General features: G+C 44.0%; 1 protein-coding gene across 1 annotated transcript in view; it reads right to left on the reverse strand.

Moving 5' to 3' along the window:
* Nucleotides 1-376: 376 nt before the first annotated feature.
* The window catches only part of carmil3 (capping protein regulator and myosin 1 linker 3), a 25,369-nt gene continuing 5,794 nt past the window's right edge, over nucleotides 377-19,951 (reverse strand). Inside the window, exons 3-14 of the mRNA XM_019864752.1 lie at nucleotides 13,127-13,177; nucleotides 12,158-12,217; nucleotides 11,954-12,075; nucleotides 9,623-9,717; nucleotides 9,275-9,345; nucleotides 7,914-7,987; nucleotides 5,045-5,120; nucleotides 4,846-4,934; nucleotides 3,853-3,947; nucleotides 2,641-2,727; nucleotides 1,346-1,455; nucleotides 377-1,269 (exon numbers count right to left, since the gene is read on the reverse strand). Coding sequence (XP_019720311.1) covers nucleotides 1,081-1,269; nucleotides 1,346-1,455; nucleotides 2,641-2,727; nucleotides 3,853-3,947; nucleotides 4,846-4,934; nucleotides 5,045-5,120; nucleotides 7,914-7,987; nucleotides 9,275-9,345; nucleotides 9,623-9,717; nucleotides 11,954-12,075; nucleotides 12,158-12,217; nucleotides 13,127-13,177 — 1,119 coding nt within the window. The 3' untranslated portion in view covers nucleotides 377-1,080. The remainder of the gene's footprint in view (nucleotides 1,270-1,345; nucleotides 1,456-2,640; nucleotides 2,728-3,852; nucleotides 3,948-4,845; nucleotides 4,935-5,044; nucleotides 5,121-7,913; nucleotides 7,988-9,274; nucleotides 9,346-9,622; nucleotides 9,718-11,953; nucleotides 12,076-12,157; nucleotides 12,218-13,126; nucleotides 13,178-19,951) is intronic.

A 19,951-nucleotide genomic window follows, 5' to 3' on the forward strand; every position in this document is an offset into this window, starting at 1 on the left:
AAAAAAAAAGTAGTACACCTTGACGCATAGCTATTTGGATGACTGATTCAGCAAATGGCCAAATGTAACCGTTTTGTGGTCTGCAGGCAATCTTTGCTGGTCAGAACACAGCAGGGGCTAAAAATGGATTCCCTGGGGTGCATTTGCCCTTTGATGTATACAAAGGCACCGATTAGTTACTGTATGCCAGCAAAGTACTTGCGGCAGGAGTCCTAACGTGGAAAAAGTAGGTATTGGAAGGTGAATTATTAGAAAATACTGCACCGGAATACCCGGAGAAAACCCACACGGGGAAAGTGGGAGAACACGCACACTCCAAACAGGAAAGGCCACAGCCAAAATTCGAACCCTGTACCTCTGCATTGTGAGGCCGACGAAAACTCAACATATTGTTCAATAAAAACCATTCGGCAAGTTTCAGTCAAGACTTGGCATCATTATCTGTTAAAGGCGAAGATTTTGATGCACTACTTGTATTAAGCGCTTACAATATTGCGCAGTTGTGGCTAATGTTATGGCCAGTGAGAGTAAGCACCCACTCCACTGATATATCAGCTCATCGCTATGGATCGGACTGATATCGCAGCGTTGAGGCTAAATTTTATTTGGTGAATCTCTATCTTTCATTACTTCAGCGCGATATGTCAGTTAGATGGCAAGGGAAGCGGCACAGTGGCCATAAACCACACATGCGGCCTCCTGCCCAGTCAGCTCTTATCACGATCGCCGACATCCACACCACTAAGATGCCCACTAAAACGGCCCGAGTGCAGTGCAATCAACCTTGCAGTCCATCTCTGAGGTAGGCAGCAGAGGCAGACGCACATCTAAACTCACACTGAACTCAATCGGCTTTGTCATCATTTTACTCGTTAGAGTTTGTGCTAATGCAGCAAGACATGAAATTGTCTTGGTCGTGGCTCTGTGGCAGAGATGCTACATTTCAACATTAGACACAAGCAATGGTCTCTCGCTCTGTCTTAGGTGACAAAGTTGCGGGAAAAAAAAAAAGAGACTAATTTTTGGGGTGCTCTCTGTTCATCATCACTCAATGCATGACGCACACAAGTTCTGAAAAGGCTACATTTTAGTAAGTGACTCATTTAGATTCTGCACGCCACCCCCAGTCTGTTTTTTTTGTGCTGAATCAAAATGAGAGAAGACAGAATATGTCAGGTCAGAGTTACAAACCGAGTCCACTGTGCAGTCCGTCCCAGACAGGTCCAAATGGACAAGACAGTTGGGCTGGGCAAGGAAGAGGTACAGATTCTGCACAGAGAGGAGAAGACTGTTAATGCATCGATACATAGACCTTCATGTCAAATGAAAAGATGTCTGAGCTCACCGTGGCATCCTCTCCAGACAGAACTCCTGGGTTTTTACTGAGGTCCAGGTGCAACAAAGAATTGGAGTAGTCATCGCTGGAACACAATGCCTGGGACAGAGACACGACGCCTACGGTGTCGTGGGGAAGGAGGAGGGAGAGGAAGTTCAGTATTGGTATGAAGAAACGGCAAACACTTTTCAGTCACGAAATCATCTGAAAATCATCCGACGTGCAACTTCTGAGCAAACAGCAAACCCAGTAGCGGAAAGGGAGCTCAGCAGCGCCATATAACTCGAGGGATTTGCTGAGCTCTTATGGCAGGCTAATATTAAACAGGCTTTTGGTAGAGGCCTGCCAAGCCTTTTCCTTCTCTCTCTTTTCAAAAGATTCCCATGAAAGCTGGAACAAAGGGAAAAAAAAAACCATTCCCTCAAAGGAGATCACTTCACATTACAGACATAGGACCGGTGAGGGACCTCATTAAAATCATCATCCAGCCACATGGCAGAAATGCCGCAACAAAAACAGAGTAACACAATGGGAAGAAAAAAAAAATGAAATATTAAAAGAGTCCAAGCAAAATACAACTCGATATTGATCATTGGGTTGTGTGGCTTGGTACAGCTTATTTTTACATGAGGACCCTGCACTTCAAAAAAAAAAAAACAGAGCGCTATTTCATAAATACGTGAAAATGACAATGCCCTGCAGTGATAAACTATAAACATGCATGCAAATGCAAAATTAAGCAATGAAAACATGATTCCACGCCACCATTCAACAACCTGTTGAGGGTTTCGATCACAGCAAATTGTTTTCAAAAGTCACTCATAAAAAGCTGGCCAAACAGTTTTAGAGACAAAGGCAAGCTCAAGCTTTGGTATAGCAACAAACTAAAAGCACTCAAGATTTTTGCTTTTATTTCCACGTATTTCGATCTGAGACGAATAAACAAACATTTGCTCACGAGGGGAAATGAGGCCTCGCCGCATGAGAATTGATATGTCGCCTTTGACTGGCGGGGGTTGAAATCAAATCAGCGAGAACATGAATCGACTTTTGGATTGTCTGAGATAAAAGCGATCCAAAGTGGGACAGTGTCCTAATGCCTATGTGGGATTTCAGGGAAATAAAGATCAGCTCATTCGGATTTTGACCTGGTTTTCATTTGGACAAATGCAGTTCTGTTATGGCTCGGTCTCGTGATCCGTGTGGCTAGTATTGGTGCAAGTACTACGCCGGTGGCTCCATGTCACTGGTGTGAAAAACTGGTGTGATGAATTTCCAAGCCTCCAACATACTCGGCGTCTTACCTTTGGAAGAAAGCGACGTCTTGGAAAGATTGAGGAGACGGAGGCCCTTGTTGAGACGACACACTTGTTGAATCAGATTGGAAACTCCTGGTGGAAGGCAAGACAATCGACACTAACAAAACGCAGACCAAGATGAACAAGCGCCGATTGTTGCCCAAGCGCCTTTTGAGTGGACGTTTCTATTGTTCCCAACAGCAAAAAGAGGAATAAAAACACTCTAGACATTTTTTTTTTTTTTTGTAAATTATCATCACCGTTGGGCCAAACCACGTTTCATGGAAACCATTTTGTCTTCCCTCGTCATCGTGCTAACATAATAAAGAGCAATCAAAACAATACCTCTCAGTGCTTGACAATAAAACAGCGAAAGAGGGCGACGAGATGGCTTTTATTTTACTCATTTATTTATGTATTATATCTATTCTTTAAAAAAAGAACGTTTCAGAAGCTCCACTAATGAGGCATGCTATGAAAACAGCAGCCCACACACATTTCTGCTGCTTATTATCAAACTCAAGCGTCCGACCCCGCACATCACCAAAGACTCAAATACAGAACACAGCGTATTCCCACAGATAAACAATAATAACAGGCACCACTTCTACCTGGTTCTTGAAACTAGGGCCGGGGCGATTATATCATGATCACAATTATTTTGATTGGAATCGAAATCACATTTAATTAAATAGTGACGATTATTCACCGAAATCAAAACCTCGCATCTGTTCAACGACCAAAACTCAAAACGACTCAAAACTACCACGACACCCTCATGCCCTGCCGTCCCTGCTTGTCCAACACTTTTATTATTGAAACCTCCATTCTGTTTGTCAAGGGCAAAATGCCCTTGGAACGAACCATCAACTCAACTTGATGTAGAATGTGAAAAAAACAACCAGAAAAGAAATGAGATCAATAGATCGATCGATAAAAATGTAAAAATGACACACACGCGTTCAGATTCACAAAGGAGGACAATGAGCAGGTATTAATAGTCTGAAGTACTGAAAGGGACCACTCATTGATGGGGCATCAAGGACAAATACAGTACATGCGGTAAAAATAGGAGCAGGTGAAAATGAGGGATCGCTGAGAACGGATATTGATTTGGAATTCTTCAAAAGCATCTGAAAGCCAAGATGAAGGAGAAGCGAAGAGATGGCCCGAGAGAGCGCCAAGAGGAGGCGAAAGCACAGGCGGATGGATGGATACCTTGGTTGTCAAGCGTGTTGTGAGCCAGGTTGAGAGAGTGAATCATGGAGCCTGGGTTCTCTGACAGTGCTGTTGCCATTTTCTGGGGAAAATCCCTGGAGGAAGAAAAACATTTAAAAAAAAAAAACAACAACAACAATGAGAACAAAATAGTATGCGGTTCCAACTCGGGACTGGCATGTCACGAAAATGTCGTTGATTAACCGAGGGCAAGTTAACAAATCAAACAATTCTTAAGTCTTGAGCTGAATGATTTTTTTTTTTTTTTTTTTTGCTGATCTCTTTCGAAATGAAAAAAAAAAAACAACCCAGTTGGTCTTTATATTCAATAATATTATCAAATTACCCACGTGTTTGGTATCATTAACTGCATGTTTGACATTTCGAACAAACCGATCAAACATACTTTCCAATTTAGGGTCGATTCATTTCATATGTCATGTTTGAATATCATCATAACTTACTCATGCGATTTCAATCCCAAGATGTTCAAGCATATTCGATGATAAAATATACTTTATATTTAGCATTTCACCCCCATTTTTTTTTTTAATCACGTCCCAAGACACGCAATCCGTTTCAAGTATGATAAAATGAGGAACCGACTCTGCCAGATAATCTCAACAGAGAACCAACCCATCGTCTGCAGCCAGGTGGGGAGACGTGACATCAACACTACGGTTTGAAATGTGTAGAACACAAAAGAACTGAAAAGGTCAGGCCAATAGGAAAAAAAAAAAAGGAGCGCGGTCGGTGAGGTACGACAAAGAGATGAGCGAAGGTGCGGAGGTGAAAGGCTGGGCACAGATGGATGTGAAAATAAAAGAAGCAGAGAGGAGAGAAAGAGGGACAGGAAAAAAAAAACTGTGGGTGGGCAAAAGAAGAGATGCGGTGATGTGTGAAGGTGCAAAGTAGAAGAAAAGTAGCCAAACAAAGGCACTTTGTAACGCAAAGGTGACGAGGCGAGTGGGAGGGTGTCAGGAAGAAACCTACGATTTTAGCCCGGCGTTTTCCAGAGTGAGTTCTTCCAGGCTGTTGGACTTGCTGACTGTATGAAGGACCTGGTCCACCACTTCTGAGCCCTGCAGAGTCAAAACAGGATTGGATTGACACACTCCCTTCATCCCAACATCATTGCGAACTGATCATGTGAAAGCCGACAGGAAAAAGAGGGAGCGAGGGCAATAATTACAATGCGCATGTCTTTGCAGTACAGCTTGGTGAACCACGTGTTGTACGCAACGGACGCCACAATCACAGCCAGGTCCCTGGAACACACCACACAAAAAGTCAGACGCAAATAGGCCGACTCGACCTCCTGCAAACATCAGTCACACATTCATACGGTCACATTATCGCCGCTGAGCGCCTTCGTGGCTGCCTGTGCAGTTTATCATGTCGAACCGGAGGACAGCGTGGGCCGGGCCGCTGTCTGAAGGATGACTGATACCACTAACGCGCTGAGGGGGAGAGGCAAGGAGGGGAAAATGAGAGAAAGAAAGAGCTTTATTGCGATGGATGGCCCGGTCAGTGGATTATTGGGTTAAGCCAAAGTGCGTGTTTGCAGCTGCGAAAAGCAGACCTGCGACCAGAAGCCAAACTGTCAAAGCCGCAGCTGCCCGAGTCTGTTTGCACATGGGCGATTGGAAAAATGTCAGTGATTGAGTGAGAGAGAGAGAAAGCTCAAGGTCAGGGTGGCCGTCTTCTAATTACATAAGCGTTTGCAAACGTGTCAGTCTGCATGTAAATTGTGTCAAGTGTCCGTCGGTCCTCCAAAACAATTTAAGATTTCGACCCGGGTCCATTTTGACCTTTGAGGCGAAACCTGCATATGTGGGCACAAGAAAATCAGAAAACCGAGGAGATCTCTCTCAGAGTTTTTGTGCTGCGTGTGTGCAGAATGAGGCCTCCCAAGGTGTCCAACCAAACCGACAGTTTTGCTCTACCCGCTGCACATCACTGTGAAAAAAAGGGAGACAGTGATCGGAAGGAGAAAAAACAAACAAACAAACAAGAAGACCAGGGGAAGACAAGGAAAGTGCGATTTAGCCAGAGGGGGTCCCCGTTGCTAGTGACTCCAACAGCCGTGTTGCAGGCTGCGCGTCGGCCCTCGCGACAACAGCTGAGCCTCGATGTGAAACATGATGGGCGGTGTCAAAATATATCATCAGCACAGACTCTTGATTCGTGTTTTGACAGCAGGGTGTGGAACGGACCTCTGACGTCTTCTACTCATGCAGTCTGTTGGTCCATCTTGTTCTCGCTTAGTGCGCAAAGACGTCTTTGTCAGAGGTCAGTCTTGTCCGCTAGTTTGGGATATTTATCATTTTGTAAGACAGCTGTTGATGATGTGAGGGGTTCTCAGGGAGGGAGAGGAGAGTGAAAGCGAGAGTAAATGTTATTTTATTGATGAGATATTTATTCTAAGGCGGCACGGTGAGCGACTGGTTAGCGCATCAGTGCCACACACATTCCAGAAATATGTGTGGCAGGTTAATGTAACCATCAAAATTGTCCCAAGGTGTAATTGGGAGCGCAGATGGTTTTGGTTTGTTTATGCGTGCCCCTGCGATGGGCCGGCAACCGGTTCAGGGTGTCCCCCGCCTACTGCCCGATGACCGCTGGGATAGGCTGCGGTACGCCCGTCACCCTCCTGAGGATAAGGGGCTTGGATAATGGCTGCATGAATGAACCAGCTTTGTCCCGTGGATGTTAAAGGCCTCATTTTTAAGAGAGACCCGGCCAAGGCAGGCGGCAGCAAAAAAAGAGATGGACTCGGAGAAAAGGGCTTGCATATTCAGCGAAGAGGATTGAGATTTAACGGCCTTTTGGTCTGTCATCAGTCAGCCAAAGAATGATCGCCTTGTAGTCAGCAATAAAGCTGTAAATGGGTCCAATCAGGGCAAGAGTGAGGAAATGGGACTGCGGAAAGATAAAATGGGACCGAAGAGGTTCATGTTCCACATCATGTCGAAAAGACATTCTCTTAGACTCTCATTTGCATGTTCCTGCAAATAATTTCATGACAATCAATTTCCTTCTGCTGGCATCTTCCAATTAGAGATGATAACTTCAACTGAAACGCAGGCGCTTGGTGTTTAGTGATGCATTGCGGGCGCGAGAGAACCAATCATTCCAGAGAGGTCCGTAAAAGCGGCGACTGCGGACAGCTTCCCCGGATAAGCCCGACACCAAAGAAAGAATTGGGAGGAAAAACCTTTTCCATATACGTCACCCAGTGGTAAACGGGACCATGTCCAAGCTTTTGGGGTACGAGTTGCAGCAAATTCTAAGTTAATGATTATTTGCTAAAAACAACAAAAGTTTATCAGCTTGAACATAAAAATGGTTGTCATTGAAGTTTATTCACATCATTCTAGATTGAACATTTGTTGCAATTCACTGTATGCTGTTTTTATTTGTGTTGAACACAACATCACAACTTCATTGGAATGGAGTGTGTAAGTGCCGTGGGGGTTTTTTTTTTTTTTTTTGCTCACCATTTAACACATTAATATATGCATGAATTGCCGCAACTGTGCTTCGAAGAACGGCTTTGTTTTTTATTTCTTTCTTTCTTTTTCCCAACCCACATTGCAAGTCCTCCCCTCATGATTATGTAAGCCTTTTGAAAGTTCAAATGCATGGGATGCACGACACACAGAGTTGCTTTCAAAATATCATAAAAATGAAGGACAAAAAAAAAAAAACCCGAAAGCGAGACACAAGAGAAAGCGTGATATTTTACAGTCGTTCTCTCGTCCTATGTCCAGACACTGACTAGCATATCATGAATCTCCCGATCATCCTCAGATCCCCACAGATTAGTTGGAACAAGAGAAAAAAACAAGACAACTGGAAATCGAGTTGCCGGAGAGAGAAATCACAGACTAAGGCACTTCTTAGACAGCAGGAAGCAGGAAGTCGTTCTCGTTTATGAGGATGAGAAAGGGAATGTGAACGTAAATAGGAAGGAATTTGAATTCAAGATGACAAATCGAAAAGCCCAATTCAAAGGCTGACTCCAAACTGCAAACGCACAGAGAATCAAATTGCGTCACCTGCTCTCAAGATGACTAAAATCCAGCAAGTTTAACTCCCGGTTATCCTGAGAGTGGTAGATGGTATCAACATCCTGAAGAAAAAAAAAAACAAGAGAGGATTAGTTCGAGGAGAATAAAGCAGCTGACAATCCGTCCATTTAAACCACACGAGATTCAATAAGGTGACCTTTCATGTTACGAGCTGCGCGTAATGAACTCGTTGGCGCCCCTTCCAGTAAGCAAGCTGACCACACAAAGACATCAGACTAGCTTTTTCTTTCTTTCTTTCTTTTTTTTTTCTTTTTGGACTTGGAGCACAGTGGGCCCCTAACCTGAAATTTTAAGATTTCGGGACACACAGCGTAAACGGACTCGCAATGTCAATATTCATCCCGCTCGCTATATTACTAGTAAATGGGCTCAGGTGTTGACACAGCATTTGTCATCAACAACGAAAATAATCAAGAATAGTAACTGTTTTGACAAACAAAAAAAAAAACAAAACTGAAAATGTTACTTGTTTCACTGGTGCGAGGAGATACAAATTGCATTTACACCGTCTCCAATGTTTAGGGACACAATTCCACCATTTTGATTTTGCATCTCAACATTGTGCATCCGAAAGGCAGGTACAAACCAGCACACAAAGTGACGCCAGCGTAGTGGAGAAAAATTGGGTGGAAGCAGGGGGAGATCCATTCTACTTGTGTTAATAATTTGGGGCAGTTGTCTGGGTGTGTTGTCCCAATAATTTATCATTTTCACACCTCAGGAACTCTTCTCTTTTATACAGTCATAAAAAATATAGAGAAAGAAAAAAAAAAGAACACAATAGCTGCATGGCCTACATTTATCCGAGAATAAAAGACAAGGACAATACAAACTCCAACTCGTGGGCTAGAAACGCTACGGGTTGATGCTTTACACACGTCCACAACCACAGTGGAAGAGCAAAACAATTCCCAGTCTCTAATACAATAATATATGAGCACTGTATGGCAGCAACACAAAAAAATAAATCAAATAAATTCAACCGAAATCATGCGAACAATGTGTGATCGTGCCTGCTGCAGAAAAACAAGAGATGTTGAGACCGACTACTCCGATTCAATAACAGCCACCGCAGACCAAATCCCAAAACCATCCCGAGAGAACTCTTGCAGGAATCTCCTGGTATTATTTTTTATTTTTTTCTAGGACAAAAGAAGACCTAGCTCCGCTCGTAATATATCTGAAATGGCACAGGAAATAGAAACACGTTTTCAGCTAACTAAACCACACTTGTGATTGGATAAGTACTCACTGAATTTTGAGCCACCAACGCTCTTCAGGCGCTGGAGAACAGCTACTGAATTGTGCCCCCTGTGCATATCGCTTACCCATTGCACCTCCTCTTTGCAGCCAATTCCATTGTAGTCACAAAGAGCCGCGTACGTCTCTGAAAAACCTCCTGAATGACAAAGGAGAGAAGAACAAATTCATCCCCTGGCGCGGCGAGGGGAAAGGCACAAACAGAAAAGATGAATGGCAATGGAGATTTTAGTTGTAGACGATGGCGTAAATGCACCTGAGCTGACTTTTGCTTGTGTTAAAAAAAAAAGATGACATACTCAGAAATGGTACTTCTGATAACTCGCTGACTCTTTTCACCGAGCCGGCAATCGGGTGGACACTTTGGATGTGCAACAAGTACGCGGATGAGACTCGTGAGCAAACGGTCGACTCACCGCAGGTTTTCTGGGGGTCGAGCGATGACTCTGAAATCGGTGAATACTGCTGAATTCCATCAGTCGTGTCCCCTTCCGCTCGACAAATGGGAGGACTGAAAGACGGGAGGGTTGCAACTGTAATTAGCGCATTATCATACGGTATGCTAACAGCTTTTGATCACTTGTGGAAAGGAAAAAAAAAGTATTTGATGAAAATGTGTTCAAAATGGAATATACATAAAACGGGAGTCAGACCAGCGAAGTCAACATTTTTTTGAAGGAATGTAGTAAGCGAACATTGCCACGGCACACAAAGAAGCACGCTCACTTACCGCCATAATTATCTGTCCTGTTTTTCGTTTGTTCAGTTCATATTTGTGGCCGAAATGCATTTCTCATTCAAATATTTACACAGTGATTATGCTGACATTCTGTTTGCGTAGGTCAGTGCTAAATTAAACTACGTTCATGTCAAATTCAATTACTGGACTAATTCAGGTGACGTTGCCGTCATAGGAATGCAACTCCATCACAAATAGAGGACTCCCGAAGTAAAGCTTTGGCGAGGGGGAAAAAAAAAAAAGATTTTCTCAACCATTCTTGTGACAAAAATGGAAATAATTTTCAAATTCTATGAAGGAGATTTTTTTTTTTTTTTGTCAACATAGAATACACTCGAGCAGAAAATGTTATGATGGTTTAATCAAGCAGGTGCCCGCATTATTGAAATCTGAATGGAATGCCTTGAGTGACTAAAAGGTATATTTCAGCTGAACGGAGTTTGACTGTTGAATGCAAATTAAAAGCGAGTGAGTGGCTACATTCTCGGAAACACTGCACGTCATACTTTCAAAAAAAGAAATGTCACGTCGCACTTTTGAATTTTTACTTGGAGTTAAAGAGTTGAAATTAACCGCTGCCAACGTGTGCAATTTTTCTGCGAGTCCATTGTCAAGTCTGTACGAGACCACTGCGCTTGAGATAAAGGAGCTACGCTGGATTCACTCTTGTCAAGTTTCGTTTGCTTGAAAGGAAAGTTTAATTGCTCTGCGGGTGCGGCGGCTTCTGCTCGCGTATGAACGCGGTTCTCATGCACACAACACAAGAAAACCACTTTAAAGGAATCTCGAGAGCGGGATGGACCACTTGAGCTCCAAATGTAAATGCCGCGCAGACCAAAAGGCAGGACCAGCATATTAAAATAAATGCACGGAGAAAACCTCAATATTCAACAGTTAAAATCAGTCATCTGGAAGCGGCTTGACAAGGCAGACATTTTTCTTCACGCCATCAGAGCTGAGAAATATGTAATAAGTATAAATGTACATTTTCAATCGGGCGCACGGCAACGTATCACTTTATGCATATCTTTAATTATAAAAATGTCACGATAAACGCTACATCAACTGAACCAAATGTGCACGCAATGGTTTTTTTCAAAATATTTTTTATTGTTCGGGGTTCTTTTCTTTTTTTTTCATTTACGGGTGCTATTTCTGTATTGAACGCATACACAGGTCACATTGTATTAATGGACGCAGGCATGGTAAAACGTATGCTAGCTTAAACAATACGCTAGCATGCATGCACGCGAGCGTATGGTTTTAAAAAGGCAGCGGGAGCAAAACTGAGTTCGGTTGTACTTCATTGAAGTATTTAACAAATTTTGTGAGAACAAGCACTATACATTGAGAAAAGAGACAAAGAGATCGCTTGCATGCATGGAAACTCATTTCAGTTTCACAATTTTGCATAAAAGTATGTAAGCCTTGTCATTTTAGGATTTGTAGTCAAATATGTTGCAATGCTTTTGGAGTACGGGTCCGTCGTCGGTTAACATTTCATGAAGTAATGTCGTGACCATCCCAAGAATTGCGATCCTTTGGGTCATGGTAATCATGATGTGAAATTTTGATCTCATTTCAATTCTACTCATGAGTGACAACGTTGGCCGGGGAAATGATCTTGAGGCCATCCTTGGTCACTTTTCTTTGTCCCGCTGAGGATGTTGAGGTAAAGCAGAGACTTCTATGTCACTCGCTAAAAATGAGGTTTTGTCTTCAACTCTCAGCTCCTCAAGTGTCAGATGGCTAAATGAGTCCCAACGATTGCTGGGTGTCAGAATGTAGCATGACAACAAAAGCAGGTTGGATGCCAACCACGGCGATACACGGATTCACTTGGCCGCTGAAGCGGAAAGCCGGCCGAAAGTGAAGATGCCAACATCCCAAAGCTCTGTCGAGCACTGTCACTGTTGCCCAACTCGTCTTTTCTTTTCAGCTTACACAACACAAAAAAACAGGACGGCTTGTTGGCTTGAGGCAAAAGGGAGTCTTTTTTAATGCTTACGCATAAATGGAGTTGTTGAAGACTCGGGAGAGGGCGTAGTTGATGTGACTGACCATGTGATCCAACTGGTCCTGGGTTTCCAATCTCAGCGAATAAGTCGTCTTGTCTGTGTCGATTAGAACCTACAGGATGGAGATGGGATCGCGTTTGTCTTCATCTTTATTCGGTCCGAGCAGCAACAGGAAACGCGTACGGCAACGGTACCTGATGCTCTGGATAAGTGTTCATTGCACGGATTTCCAAGAAGTTGAACGTGACCTCCACCTGAAACGGAACGCATCATGGTCGTGTTGTATCCAACGTTGATCGTTCTTTGTTTTCCCTGCTGCTATATCCTTAACGCTTCCATTTTGATCCTAAATAAGGCATCGGCATCACTGCTACTTGCAAATGAGACGCGATTGATTGCTGCTTTCATCCGGTGGCTGCCTGCTAGTTATTAGCGACTAAACCGCTCATGTTTAAGTGGGCGGGCTGCGTCAACTCTGCTCGGGTTTTCATGCTTTCCAATTGATCACTTGGCTGCTACTAGCTTTCGACGACATACCACGCACAACGGCTTCCTCCTCCACATTGCTCTGGAGATACCGTGAGGGGAGGAACTTGTCTGGTCCAAATAGCTTCATCTTGGGAAATGATGGCTGCCCGTTTTGCTGTACGTTTGGTCAGCTTGTTACGATTACTTTCTCTTTACTGCCTACTCTTTCATTTATTGGTGGATTCCGTTTATCTCAACTTGCAAACAAATGTTAGAAGGACTCCGACTGGCAAGAGTCGCGCACATTTCCGCCACGTCTGATGGAGTCGATATGCTCACAGCTCGCAGGGCTGTCTCTGTGCGGCCCGGTCCCAAATGGGCCGTGACCCTGTATTGGTCCGCGGACCGGTGGTTGGGGACCACTGCTATAGAAAAGATTAGGGAGGATAAAGAGCTGCTGAGTGAAGCGTCGCATATTTATTGGATTCATTTCCTCCCAGATTGAACAACAAAAGCAACTTGTTCATTGCCAAAAATCTGACACAAATGCTTTAAACCAGTCATTGTAATCGCTATCTTCTCTGCCTCAAACAGCCACTACTACTGTATATCAATGCTCTGTGTGTGTGCGTGTGAAATATCAAGGTTGGAAAGTGATAGTCATAAAATTCAAGTAAGAGAGGAGTAACATTTACCTTTGTAGGCACTTTGACAGCCAAGAGATACAGTCTCCATGTTGCCAGGACCTGAGGGAAGAACACGTTCATTTACCGTCACAGGGCGCCGAATGTAAAATGCAAATCACAGCATTAAAAAAAAAAAAAAAAAAAAAAACATCTCGTATTCAGAGCAACACATGGCTTTTTTCTTTTTTTCAAATGACCTGTAAATCATGCTTGGCACTGAGACATTAGCTAATTCTGATCGTGCCTGCGTAGTACGTAAAATATTATGGCGAGTAATATTTATTGCGGCACACTGGGAAATATAATTGGGGTTCATTTGTGAGACAAAAACTCAGCAAATGGAGGACAAAAAGGACAAAGACAAGATAGGAATTATACAGAGAGTGTTTCGCGACTGAAAAATGTGCATTCTCCCTCTCAATTGAGAGCATTGGCACAGCAAAATTCTGATAAAGCAAACCAGGGCAACATTTGCATTAAGACACTGCCCTGCAAACAACATTTATTGATGACTTGTCATCATCAAGCACGTTGTGTTTAATCATTGCTATTGACATGTACTTCGCACTGCTGGAGAATTACAGTCGAGTCCTACTGGAGTGGTTGCAGCGCGGCATTAGAACCAATGCAAACTCAACTTCTGAACAAAATAAAATAAAAAAATAAAATATCTATATTTTTAGATCCCATCCGTATCAATGTGCTGTCCATAACTATGTAACAAACAATAACAAGAACATCAACATGAACATGATCATCAACATCTTGACAACCTGAGTCCAATGTAAGCGCGCTATCAGAAAGGATCAAAAAGGAGCTCATCTGTGTAACACAGAGCAGGTAATATCATGGCACGGCCTTGCATGGCTTCATCTGGAATGGGGTCATTAATCTTCGTTGATGTAACGCGCGATGGCAGCAGAAAAATGAACTCATGAAACATTTGGAACCAATTTAAAAGATGAAACCAAACTAATTGGGGGATCCTTCATCAGGCCGCAAAATAACGACCCAAAACACGCTCACCAACAAAAACAAAAGGAGCTCGTCAGGGCCAAGAAGAGGAAGGTTTTAAAAGTGGCAAGTGACAAAGCTGAGATGAAAAGGAGTACAGTGGTACCTCCACTTAGGAAATTAATTGGTTCTGGAAGAAATTTCTAAACTAGAACATTTTGTAAGTAGAGACATGTTTTCCATGCAAATGCCCTAATTCGTTCTGAGCCCCCCCAAAATTTAGACGTGAATGTTTCCTAAAGCATCAAAATATGGAAAAAAAATACATGTCACAATTAGATTATTGCACAATAAATGAGAGTTGTGCATAATGTAAAAAACAAAGAATAAAGATTAAGAACGATGATCGTTTAACTTTTCACTGCGTCCTCATCGTTCTTTTGCCCCCTTTAGTTCATCTTCTCTCTCAGAAGTGGTTTTTGACTGGCGTTTTGTAAAGAACCGATCCAAGGACGTTTGCTTTTGTGGGCTTTTAACGATCCTTCAAAAATGTCCAAGGCAAACATCAGCAGAGTGAGCGATCGCCCGACTGGTGAACACTTTTTCTGGGTGATTCACATTTACGTAAAACAATCGGAACACCTCATGGCCGCAGGGGCGAATGACGAGGACGCTGCAGACACATATTATCGAATTATTGATCTACATAGACACATTCGGTCGAAGTCCCTCTTAGCCAATGGGATACCAGGATGATGTACACACATATCTATCGAATTATTGATCTACATAGACACATTCGGTAGAAGTCCCTCTGAGCCAATGGGATGCCAGGATGATGCTCGGTAGTAGCCAATGGCAGAACAGCTCTAAGTATGTTGCGTTTAAGCATGTTGCGTTGAGGAAACTCGGAGCCGCGAGTAGCAGTCCATCCTGTATTTTTACCTTTTGTATCTTGAAATTTCTTTCGTAACGGGAGGCAATATTTTCCTCTTAAGACATTTTGTAACTTGAAAATTTCGTACGAAGAGACTTTCGTAAGTAGAGGTACCACTGTATGACCTTAAAAACGAGTAGTTGAATGTAACGGCAGTGACAGCCTGGAAAAGGGAAAATGCTCACATTTTGTGATGTCACAGGCTCATACTTATACCAAGCAAACTATCCATCCATCATCCATCCGTTTTCTAATCCACTTCTCCTCACAAGGGGTCGTGCCGGAGCCTATCCCAGCTGTCTTCGGGCAATGGGCGGGGTCACACACTTGCCAGCCCATCGCAGGCCACGCATGCATGCAGTTTTTTTTTGGAATGAGCGTGATTTATCATCGAGGAGCTGCAGAGGAAAAACGGTTTTACCTAATCCCGTTATGACCAACTCGGATTCCTCTAGTAACAGCAGACTGGACTGTATTTCTACGTTCTGCCCAAATCGTGAAAAACTTGCACGCAATAAATGCCATGGCATCGCGACACAGACTTTGTCTGTTCTACATGTTGAGTGTCTCCATTCTCCTCAATGTCTTGACTGTAAAACCCTCACATCGTGCCCTCTGTCATTCCGCAGATTTCTCTTTTCATCTCCATGGAAATTTGTTTACTGACGCCACCCTTCTCCCTAATCCCTAATCCCATCTATCTCCGAATGTGTTCCAGTGCTCTGTCTGCATCTCATCCAGCCCCTACCGTCCTACGGTCTCGCTTTCTCTCGACTCCCTCCCTCTCCTTCCGAGCTCCAGTATTTCTATTCTTTTTCTGCTCTGTCGCTTTCAATTCCTCAAGGCCTCCCTGGGCCTGAATGGTTAATGGCGCCCTGCTGAGGGGCGCTAAGGAGAAGAAAGAAAACGAAACGTACAAAGCGAGCGAGTAAGACAGGGTGGGAGAAAGAGATTTGCATCCTGATAATACAGTTCTCTTCGTCTCTTCCACTTCTACTACCGAGGACACCAGAAGCCGACTTCTTATTCATCTATGTACACCCAAAGGAAGCTCAAGCAACGAGTTGGGAGGGAAAATGGACATTAGAAAGAGACACAAAGTGTCCTTTCTATGACAAGCCGAGGACACCAGAAGCTGACTTCTTATTCATCTATGGACCTCCAAAGGAAGCTCAAGCAACGAGTTGGAAAAAAAAACAAAAAAGAGTGGACATTAGAAAGAGACACAAAGTGTCCTTTCTATGACAACAGTGCACCACTGAGCCTTTGCAGGAAACTACCGGTCCAATCCCAGCGCCAGTTTAAAAGCAGGAGGAAGCATATGCCTCGCAACGAGAACGAGAGACCATCAGGGCATCGACTTCCTTCAAAAACAATCTGGCAGGTCTCATCATATGAATAATTCAGGCCTTCAGATGTCTTCGATTTGATCAGCTGTATGCTGAACAAGAACATATTGGCAGCAATTGGCCTTTTTAGGCATATCTTTAAATTAGGATTAAGGTTTCTTTTTCCAGAATATTCTTTTTTTTTTTTTTTTTTCGGGTGAAGAGAAATCTCTTACCTGGATTACTTTCGCCTTTATTGGATCTGTCGATACTTCTTGGCAAGGTGTGTTAAAAACAGCGCTATATGGTTAAAAAGCGCTGTTGACGTCCAACAATGTACGAGTCGATCAGTAATGTGGCGAAGCAACGGAGCGGAATCCCGCGCTGTACATTTTGTTCATAAGCGAGGTCGCGGCGGCAATTAGCTTCCCAGGCTTCGTTGTAAACAAAAGGCCGTTCACGATTTCGTGGGAAAAATCTGGTCGCTATGATGAGGTTTACGTTATCAAGGTGTTCATCGGAAGCAAAATCGGCAAATGGAAAATGAATGACGTTTAAATCGGGACGTTGAAATGTGAACGTTATAGCGGTGAAAACGTCAACGGTGTCGATCTTTGCATCCAATAATTGATCTGATTGGATTTGTGTCCCGAGACCTTTGTAAGGAAGTGCATTAAGACTGCATAAATCTCTTACGAGAAACCGAAAGGCGTTTTTCTCGAGCAATAAAAATCCATCGATATAGCATCAAGCCATAAAGAAGAATCACAGCCGTTACCATTAATCATCCCAAAGAGCAAATGTGGCCACCGCTTTGTCTTACATATCACTTCCCGTACAGTCACGTTGAATTTGCTTTTTTGGGTTCGAATACCTTCAGTTGTGCTAAAGAAATTCTGCTATATTCAATTCTTTTAATTCGATTTTACTTTTTTGAGCCACCATCCTCAGTCAGCCGGGCCACGCCAATGTCTGCGTAAGACAATAAAGACGACGGTCGCCGAGGGTGGCGGGAGATAACAGTCGCGCCCTTGCTGAGATTGCACCAGTTTAAAGAAGCGCTCGCCCCCAAAGCGAAACGGCAAGGCGGTGTTGGAGTGCAAGTACAAGCCATAAACGGAAATAATGGTTCCCTCTCGTGTGTGTGTGTTGCAGCCATTTGAGGGCAGGGGTCGGGGTGCGGGGGTGGCAATATTAATCATGAGCCGTCAGCTTCGGCTTCTTGAACAAAGTACTTCAAAGGACACGCTGCAAATCACAGTCGGCGTCTGCGGGGCCCCGTACGATGCGACGAAGCCTCTGACGCAACGAGCTGCGGATCAGAGCCACATTTGGTCACCGGTGGTATTTGTCGCTCAACCGCAAGGGCAATTCCAACACACGCGTTGTAGACAAAGAGCAACAGAGGGAGCAAACGGACATTGCCGCTTGCTTTGGTGAAGCATGCTCGCTCGGCGATAAAGGCGCGCCTCTTGTGCAGCTGTAAAGAGGCAAAATGAGCTCGCCCTTAGCGATTACGCTCTGCTTTCTCACTGACGAACGCACAGGCATCCAGGAAGACGCGGTTTGCGTCCATTGCCGAAGAAAAGCTTGCCTCGTGACGGCACATCCCTGCTGATTGTTTTGTCTGTCACTCTGTCCCACAGTGGCCTTTGAAAGCAGAGCCGCCCCGGGTCCCGTGTTCGAAGTGGACTTTTAGAGTGGTTGGAAGAGCGCAGAATGAAAGTGAATGAGGGGACGGAAAGGTGGAAGGTCACAATTTGCCTCTTAGTCCTCAAATAACAACCCTGTGCTTCAGACGGCTAGAAAATGGACTTGCTTGACCACCAATAATAATAAAACATTTTAAACTGCGGATCAATAATAGCAGCACCTCATTTCTTGTCTTAGCTCGTTTTGAAGGACCAGCCTGGTCTCGAGCGAATGAGCCGGGGCTCAACTCCGCCGAAAAACTGCTCGATCAATGGCGAGTGGGTCTTTCTTTATGACCTGGAACATAGTCAGGAGACTGAAACAAGATGACAAAAGCAGTTGACCTTGTGAAGGCGGAACATTACAGATCTGTGCCCGGTAATTCACAAACTATCTTTGGGATATTGTGTCATGTACAAGTCAGCACAATTCAGAATCGCGCACTCACAGGCAGATAACGAGCTGTGCGTGGTTGTTTCAATACACGAACGAGGGCTGACAAATGGATCGGCTTCAAAGCATGAGAGGAAATAACGTGCGGATGAGGGCTCGAAAATGAGCAAGGGGGCCGAAGAGAGGCCAGGAGGACAGAGAAAGAAGAAGCGAAGAGGAGAATATCCAAGTGAAAGGAAAGGAAATTAAAATGTCTGAAGGAGAGAAGATGGAATACTTGGTGTGTATTGCTCGCACCGCAGGGCAACGCTTATTTGTCTCCTCATGAGGGGGGAGAAGAGAAGGTCAGCAGTCACACTTCATAGACTCGCCGCCACGGGCTACCAACATGTGCTGTGTTCATCAAGTACGAAAGCCCACGTTCTAATTACAGAACGGAGGGCTGAGATCACGCACTGTCAGATGGTCAATGCCGACAGTCACGGAGTGATTCCACGCGGCGCAGCGTGCAAAGAGGAAGTGGTCATACGCACCGTGACACAAGCGTATTACACCGAAATATGGAGTGTTGACAGAATGCTGCAAACATGACAATGTAGCATTCTGCCGCGAGCGCCAGTTGCCTCTGATTTTATTGCTTTGTACTCGGATTTTTTTTTTCCCAGCTCCACGACTTGAGCAAAAACGAGCGCCGGTTGCCTCTGATTTTATTGCTTTGTACTCAGATTTTTTTTTTTTTCCCAGCTCCACGACTTGAGCAAAAACTTGTTTTTCCACGATCAAGGTGCCAACTCGCTTATAGAATTCAGCTGTCTTCTTTTTTGCCTTTGTTTCATACCACCCACGGCTCAAAGCAAAAAGGCTTCCAAATCCAGGCTGAGTGCTTGCCTGACTTGGAGCCTTTCTTTCTCCAAAGATTTTGCCTTCCCATCATTTTGGTCAATGGCGCCCCTTGCTTCATCGTACTTTTGGAACTATTATTCCGGTCCAGCCTCTGAACTACTGTTCACATGAAGTCTTCGCTGAAGAGTAGATTGCCATGTCTCTGGAGGTAATTTCTAATGCCACTCACAGTTGTTGTGGGGCTTTCTTGTTTTACTTTTTACAACTCTCAAATTGGTTTAATCATCATCTGCTGCTGACGCTTTCTCGGACGTACTGCTTCAATGACTGTTCCGTCGTGCCATCCCCTCTGGAGGTCGTTTCTAATGTCACTCACAGTTGTTGTCTGCTGCTGACGCTTTCTCGGACGTACTGCTTCAATGACTGTTCCGTCGTGCCATCCGTCCATTTTCCGCACAGCTCATCTTCGGATAGTCGTTTTAGTTCTCTTCGCGACATTCTGAATGGCTATCTCGAATGTAGCCCAGATTTGTGCTAAGGGTCTCATTAAGTTTACATCTTTTTCAGCTTTACAATTATTGTTTTGCACGAGGCTCTCTCGTTGACACCTTTAAGGGGGATAACGGAGGCCCTGAAAAACAAAACCATCTGAAATTGAGCGCCTGCAAAAGGGGCTGCCACAAAACC

Source organism: Hippocampus comes, unplaced genomic scaffold (assembly GCF_001891065.2).
Source record: "Hippocampus comes isolate QL1 unplaced genomic scaffold, H_comes_QL1_v1.1 scaffold285, whole genome shotgun sequence".
In the NCBI taxonomy this organism is placed as follows: Eukaryota; Metazoa; Chordata; class Actinopteri; order Syngnathiformes; family Syngnathidae; genus Hippocampus; species Hippocampus comes.